The 8106-nt window shown below is 32.0% G+C and overlaps 1 protein-coding gene across 2 annotated transcripts in view; it reads left to right on the top strand.

Annotated features, from left to right (window-relative positions):
• Positions 1-216: 216 nt before the first annotated feature.
• The window catches only part of LOC110653457 (OVARIAN TUMOR DOMAIN-containing deubiquitinating enzyme 11), a 63235-nt gene continuing 55345 nt past the window's right edge, over positions 217-8106 (top strand). The window contains exons 1-7 of one of the 2 annotated variants that reach the window (XM_021809109.2): positions 217-401; positions 1137-1403; positions 3448-3521; positions 4037-4091; positions 4287-4361; positions 7461-7534; positions 7647-7695. In XM_021809109.2, the coding sequence (XP_021664801.1) occupies positions 1179-1403; positions 3448-3521; positions 4037-4091; positions 4287-4361; positions 7461-7534; positions 7647-7695 (552 nt within the window). In that variant the 5' untranslated portion in view covers positions 217-401; positions 1137-1178. Of the gene's footprint in view, positions 402-476; positions 622-1136; positions 1404-3447; positions 3522-4036; positions 4092-4286; positions 4362-7460; positions 7535-7646; positions 7696-8106 lie in introns of those variants that run through there. The other variant, XM_021809110.2, reaches the window with a different exon arrangement.

The following is an 8106-nucleotide window of genomic DNA, read 5'->3' as shown; positions in this document are numbered from 1 at the left end:
TAAATTTTTAATGTAAAATTAATAACAAACCGAATAATTTTTTTAAAAGAAGTTGAATTAAAATTTCAAATTATAATAGTTGAGTTAAATAATTCAGTTGAAATTAAATAGTGTCCATTTAATTTATAAATACTATATTTACTAAAATTATAATTTACATAAAAATGTGTATTGATAATTTCTGTTTAAACAGCCGCGTGGGTGTAGGTAAGAATTAACATGCCAAGTTATTTGGTTGTCATTCGTAGGCGCAGTTGTGTTGGTTTCTTGTCGGGGAGATTAGACATAGAATAACGTTGAGTCCAAGACTGGTTCAATCCTTGACACAAATACACAGTTATCCTCCATCCAAGGAACCTTTCCCAGCTTTTCTTTTCATTCATCTGCCTTTGACATTTTTGGTAACTTGTTGAACTTTCTGTCTTTGACCGTTATCTTCAATCTATTACTTATGTTTTTTTTTTTTTTTTTTTTTTTCTTTTTTTTTTTTTACATCTTTGAAATTTTCTTTTGAACTCATGTTTACTGGGAATACGATAGAAACCCACTATTACAAACTTTTCTTTAATCTTTTTTTTTTTTTAATTTTTATCAGCAACTAAGCTGCGAGTTTGATTCTGGGTATTCTTTATTCTTTACTTAAATTTCAGTTTTTTGCCTTTTGTTTTAGGTTGATTTATGTGATTTGCCTTTTTGTTGCTGCTCAGTTGTGTATTTGCATTTCTTCTTGGATTTTCTATGTTTGCCTTCCCAGAAAATGGACAGAAAAGATATTCTCTTTTTTAGAGCTAAATAATTTCATCCCCTTTTATTTTGACATCTTCAAAGGAACAAATTAGAGAAAGGAATGGAAAAATAATAACAATAGCTGTAGTGGGTCTTTCTTGACACTTCTATGGCTGTGTTGATAGCCTGCCTTTTTAATTTTTGTGATCTTCAGTTGTTATTTACTCTTTTAACTTGTGGGTATCTCAGAGTTCAATTTTTGGAAGTAGATGTAGGGCGCATTGAATCAATTATATATCACTAGTTTATAATTTAGCAATGATCTGCATGGAAAATTATCAATTTTATTTTAAGATTAATACATCTGATGGTTTAATGCATTTTGATTCCTTGTTTGACTTGTTTAATAGGTTAAGAAGATTACCTGTATATGTTATTGTTGATATCATATAATGGCTGAAAGCTATAGTAATGCAACTGGAAACTCACCATATCATATGATGACTGAAAGCTATAGTAATGCAAGTAATGCAAGTGCAAGCTCAACCTCAAGTTTGAATAGCAGCCTCCCAGATACAGAGGATGACCAAACCATTGCAAGTATCTTAGCTGAAGAGGAAAACTCTAATGTTGCTGGAAAGCTTGGGAAGAGACTCTCTCATTTGGATTCCATCCCAGTATCTCCCTTTCCATGTCTATATTTTGCCTTTTCCTCTGTTATCTAAATACATACAACTGGATTTTGCATGATTTTCATTATATATAATTGCTTGGAAAGCCTGTTTGCAGAAATCAGGTAGATTTAAACCTGTATTGATTCCTGATGGGCTATCTATAGACATATATTGTTTAAGCAAATATAAACTGCAACTTTGTGCTAGCTATAAAATTATGTTGTACCACAGTGGAAGATAAACAAAGGATGGTTCTAGCTATCACTGAGATATTCTAGTTTTCACCCGATTTAATCTCACTGTTCACTTTTGTACATCTCAGTCTTTCTGACATTAAGAAATACACCAAAATACTCCAATTTATTTGGTGACAGAAACCAAAAAAAAAAAAAAAAAAAAAAAAACTCAAGAAAGAGAAAGTTTGAAGATTTAATAACTTTAGGACTCAGGTGTATTTGGTAATTTCCATCATTGCTGGAATGGGCTGGGCTGTAATGTGTGTGAAGAAATTTGAGTCTTTGTAAAGTCCTACTAGTCTTAGTTAAAAAGGTCTTAGTTGGATCTGTAATACATATATCCTCAAATACTAAATTTTTCAATAAAATCAGGGAGAATTCTTCAGTAGTGCTTCTTTGGATTGTATGATGCAATCCCTAGGGGTGATGCCTAGGTTTTTCTTCAGCTGTGCAAGAAAATTTTGGTATAATTCTAGCTTGAAAGCCCTATTCAATCCTGCATCAAATAAAATCAATTTTGTCTAAGACACTAAAAATGCTGATCATTTGTGCTGTTCACAATGCTTAATCATTACTGCAAAACAGCAGCACAATCTTACTTCTCATTCATGCCCATTTACAAATCTTAATTTTCTATGTAAATTCTTCCTTTTCGAGGTTTTTCAAATCAATCTAAATCTAGCTTTAAACCGAGATTTGCTTGGTCATTATATTTCTCTTCAAAAGGGAAATTTCTAAGTAAATTAACTATAAAGCAAATGCACAAAAGAGGAGGTAACTACCTAATTGCCTGTAACGGTCAGGCTTCAACCACTAGAGAAATTGTCCGCTTTGGCTATAAGTCTCATAGTTTTGTCCCATAGGTGGAATGGTGAACTTCTCAGGAGGTCACCCATCCTAGGATTTCTCTCAATTCTACCAAAAGGCGCTTCTAATGATTAGTTCCCCCATTTTATATATCATTACTTTTAAAACCCAAGACCATCTACGTGCTTTGCCGATGTGGGATTTGCCCCTTAGACCATCTTCGTCCCTTAGGCAAATCCTACGTTGGCAAAGTACAGAGATGGTCTTGGGTTCTAAAAGTAATGATATATAAAATAGAAGAACTAATCACTAGAGGCGCCTTTTAGTGGAATGGTCTAGAGAGTAGCGTGCTCACTTCAGAGAAATCTTAAGATGGGTGACTTTCTGGCAAGTTCTCCATTCCACCTATGGGACAAAATTGTGAGGCTTATAGCCAAAGCGGATAATTTCTCTAGTGATTGGATCCCGACCATTACATTGCCATTGTACAGGCACTTACTATTAGATAAGCCCATCCAAACAAAAGATGATTAAATAGAACATTCACAAAGATACATGGCATTGTTCCCAAAATTATGAACACAACCAAGTGGTTCCTTGTCAAAATATAAGGAGTTATAATATTCTCTTTGGGAAGGAACTGGTGGCATGCAGCCACACACTATTTTATATCCAAATTGATTTCACACACATAGACAAGGCATGCATTCCATTCATTTGTAGGAACTGAGAAATAATACAAAGGAATAACTTAGCAATGGTTTGTTGAAGTTTTATGCAATTCTGTAAAATATTTGTCAATTACTTGTGTGTTTTGGTGATTGTGAAATTCTAAGCTATGTTCTTTGCAAAATTTATTAGTATGACTCTGTGTTAAAGAGACATAAATAGTCTTCAATGTAGCCATTGTCCTCATTTTTGTTACTAACATTTTCCATCTACATTTTGCGTTGCTTTGGGTATTTATTTGGCTATGAGTACTTATAAATTCACTATGTTGGCAGCACACTCCCCGGATCAATGGTGAGATACCTGATGTGAACGATGCAACCTTAGACCATGAGAGGCTATCTGAAAGGTTGTGATTTAATCACATTCCCTATATGTTATTTTCCATTCATTTGTGCATTGGATTTTGCTTGTCATTGTTTATCTGAAGCTAGTCCACAACATTCTATTTTGAGCATTGCAAATTTATTTATTATACATTCCTTTGTTATACATTCTTTCTTTTTGTCTTTTGATTTGCCAAGTTCCATTTCTCTTAGATACATCTTTTAGACAGGGTTATTTTCAACATGTTATATTGGTAAAACTTTGCATGTTATGATCCTAAGCGCAACATGCTACATTTACATCTTGATATGTGCTGATCAGTGAGAACATATGTGCCAGCAAGATGACATGCTAATAGGCATGATTCTTGAACAGACTGTTTACCATCAAACCTTGAATACTTTATCTTTTATGTGTGTGTGTACCCTCTGCCTCTCTCTATCTCTCTCTCCTCTCTCTATCTCTCTCTCTCTCTCTCTCTCTCTCTGACCCACACACACACACACAAGTTCTTAACTGTATTTGTTCTTTATTCAGGCTGAAAACATATGATTTAGCTGAACTGCAAATTGAGGGTGATGGGAATTGCCAGGTGCAGCTACAAATTCAATTTTCCACAATCTCATTTTTTTTATTGATAATTGTACTTTTGTAGGTCATTCTGTAATCTGTACACACTGCATTTTATTGGATATTTCTATGAGAACTGTCTACTTGTTCTTATAAACAATTGCTTCATCTTACATTATGCTTATCATAAAAACTGTTATTTGGTTTGAAATAACAGTTCCGAGCATTAGCAGATCAGCTGTTTCGCAGTCCAGATTACCACAAACATGTAAGGAAGCAAATAATCAAGCAGGTATGGTTGCTAAACATCTATTAATTCATCCACACTCAGTATCCTTTGAAGATTGATAATAGAAACATCATAAGATAATACTGACTTTATTAGTCTCATAGAACTTTTTCCTTGTGGAAATTTTATTGTCTGTTAATGTTGTCTACTCTTGTTTTTAGCCTGTGTTGAATTTTTTTTTTTTTTTTTTTTTTTTTTATTTTTTTTATTTTTTATTGTGGGTTGTTTGTTGCCTTCTGGAGTTTTCGTTATGTTTTTCTTTTGTCTTTTATTTTTGGTAGAAGTTGAATGGATGGCCTATTTTTACTTATCTTGTTCCTTTACTGCTTGACCCAGAGCTTATGTGCTAATTCTAGAAGTTAATTACCATTTTTGGATTATTTTAGATTGATACTTTTTTTTTAAATGTTATAAGCATCATAAACTTAGAAGTTCATTACCCAATGTGGGTTGTGCTTAAATAGGATAATAGTTTTAAATGTCCGCTGATGCATCATATGTAATGAAATCAGTGCTGCAATATGGTGCATGGAAATTCTTATGGATCTTTGAGTAAAACATAAGAATCTGTTATATATTTTGGCTGAGCCCTTGCATAGCATTTGGAAGAGACTCTTCATTTAGAATTTTCTCTAGCTAATTCGGTGGATTTATTTTGTAATTTTCAAAAAAAATCATGATATGAGAATAATTTAGGATGCAGTTATTATTATAAATCTTCTAAGAAAATATAAAATTGTTGGAAAACATGTTCACCAATTGAGATTATTTTTTTTTTAAAAAGAAGAATTTTCATTTTCTGCAATTTTAAAGAAAGTTTGGAAGATTTCCAAGTTTATTTTATTTAATTTGAAAAATGTAGAAAACAATATTTCCAAATTTGAATGGGTAATTGGAGAACTTGCCATACATGTGTGTGTGCGCACGCGCGCAAAATTAATTTGGAGATAGAGATGAAACATGTTAAGAAAAATACGAAGTTATTTTTCAAAAGGTATGTGTACCTTTAATCTCTAGTGTTAGCGCTAATGACTAATATTCATATACTCCATGCTTGTTTATTAATGCTTGGCAACATCTCTGTTCTCTTTTTGCATATCAAAGTGATCTATTTTTCACTTGCCACTGCTTTTTCTACTCTTCCCAACCACAAACACCCCTACCCACCACCCCCCCCCCTCCCTCTCTTTCTCTCTCTTTGTCTAGATTAAAACCTATATGTTGAAATCTTATTATTAAATGCGTCATCATTTCAAGTTTTGTAATTTGCACTTTAAGGCTTAATCTTGATAGAGGGAATTGCTTAGTCATCCTTTAAAGTGGAACAGAAACCCACTGTCATGTCATTACCCTGGAAAATACCTCTTACCCTTCCTTATGTTGCGATAGGGATAAGGCCATCAAATCCTTAATATTAATCTCTATATTATAGAGTAACTTATCCTTGGGGACCAAGTTACTCCCAAATGGGAATCCTTACTAAATAAAAATCTGAGCCTAAATAGGAATTTTAGATTTTAGTTACACTCTAATATGATTACAATGTTACTCCTTAAAATGTTAACTTGAACCTTAAACTATAATTTCTTTCAACTTTTTCTTTTTGTTTAACAAAATTATTTTGGGTTTTAACTGCCAAGTGCCCATACATTAAACTTCAATTTGCTTATTGCATTGTATGAAATGGTTTAATAAAATGAAAGAAATATACAAGAAAGTTTTAGATTTATATTTTGTTTGGAACCAAAAGAATATGGAATTCATTTCATTTGCAAATGAATTTCATATAGAACTCACTTGTAAATGAATAATCAAGTATTTCACATTTTATTGCATATAGTTCATTTTAAATTATGAAGTCATAGGGAAATTTTCAAAACTCCATCCTAAATTTGGGATTCATTTGCAAATTCTACCAATTTTCATAAAAATTTTCTTAAATATCATGTAAATCCATTGAATTAAATACATAGAATTCCAAATTATATATATATATTCCATAAAACTTCATGGAATTCATTAGTAAATCCACATAAATATGTATATATGTATATTTATGGAATTTGTGTTTTTTAGATAAGCTGTTAAGTTTGAATTATTTTAACTAAAATTCACATTACAATTGTGGTTATCAGTACTGATTTAATAGATAAACTTGTTAATTCAAAGAGACCTTTGGCTAAACAGGTTGTTTATAAGTTCTTGTGAGAAATTATTCAGATCTTTACAAAAAAAATTCTCAAAGTTTGAATCTGCCTCTAGTTAAAACGTATCTCAAATCTCATGAAATAAAAACCTGAACTAATTTCTAATTTAACCAAAAATCTCTTTTGACTACTTGACCTATAAAATGACATAAAGCTTGAAAGCGTGCTTGCTGCCTCAATTTGGATGGCTGTTAGAATTTTGTGACTGTTGGGACTTTTAGATCAATTGTTATCCTCCTTATCCAAGTCATTCATCACTTCAATAATTCTTCTTTCTTCACTGCTTTGTCTTATCAGCTACGGGAAGTAGAAGAAACAAAGTGACCTCTAACTCTTCACAGATAAAATCATTCAAGTTGAAGTTAAAAATAATTAATAGCAATGTTGCAGCCTACCCCATCTCGAAAATCTAACAAAGCATTAAACTATATGTCGCTTTTTTGGCAATAACTATAATGTTTCCGCTGCTTGATTTATTTCGCACTACAGAAATTTAAGGGGGGAAAATTGTACCATAGGAAGGTTGATGTTAAAGAAAATCACATGCACGACTTTTCATCTGCCTTTTGTTCAGATTATTTATTTATTTATTTATTTTTTACTTGCTGTCATTGTAATTCATTTGAAGCAACAACCATTTCTATTCCCATGAGAAAAGATGAACAATTTCAAAGCTTTAGCTGCAGATGGGAAATACCAAAGGAGTTTGGGATTTTATATGATTTACCTTTATTAGTTCAACCTAGACACCTGCTGATATCCACTCACTCGTGTTCTTGCATACGCACTATGTGCTTAAGTGCTTTATATTATTCTCAAGAAAGAGTCTATTCTAATATTTTGTTATTATTTTACTTATCTTTTGTGTTTAACATGTGTCTCTCTTCCTTTTCAGCTAAAGCATTTCAAAAAGTTATACGAAGGTTACGTACCGATGAAGTACAAAAGCTACCTAAAGAAAATGAAAAAGTTAGATTTCTATGGCTAAGACTATTAGCTTTCCTCATGCAAAAATGAGAGCATATTTTCATGTCACTTAATGCTAATTCATTTTATGCATGGAACGATTGTATGCTTCTAGATCAGGGGAATGGGGGGATCATGTTACTTTACAAGCAGCTGCAGATCGAGTAAGTACATTTTTTTTTTCTATTTCTCTATAGTCACTACTGAAAAATCTTGTTATTATGAGAAAGTCATATGATTGATTAGCAAAAATCAATGGCTATTACTTGAGGTTTGCAGATGTTATGGGTGTGTCTATACGTTTCTTATTGTGTGCTGTGAATGTTGAAACCGTGTTTTGAGATTTCTTTTGTTTTTGTAGGTCCTAATTTTTCCACCCTCTAAAAATCATGATCCTCTTGTGGAAAATAATCCTCTTTATTCTAGTGAATAAAAACGTTCAATTTGGTTCAAATGAAATGATATTTTATGAATCTATTGTCAAAAAAGAAGATAAATAGAAAGGACAATTTCTTTGTAGTACATAGTAGAGATGTTGCATTGTTAAGATATTATCTTTTCAAAATACATGAAAT

The sequence above is a fragment of the Hevea brasiliensis genome, chromosome 3, assembly GCF_030052815.1.
Source record: "Hevea brasiliensis isolate MT/VB/25A 57/8 chromosome 3, ASM3005281v1, whole genome shotgun sequence".
Lineage (NCBI taxonomy): Eukaryota > Viridiplantae > Streptophyta > Magnoliopsida > Malpighiales > Euphorbiaceae > Hevea > Hevea brasiliensis.
This window is presented reverse-complemented; position numbering and strand designations above follow the sequence as displayed.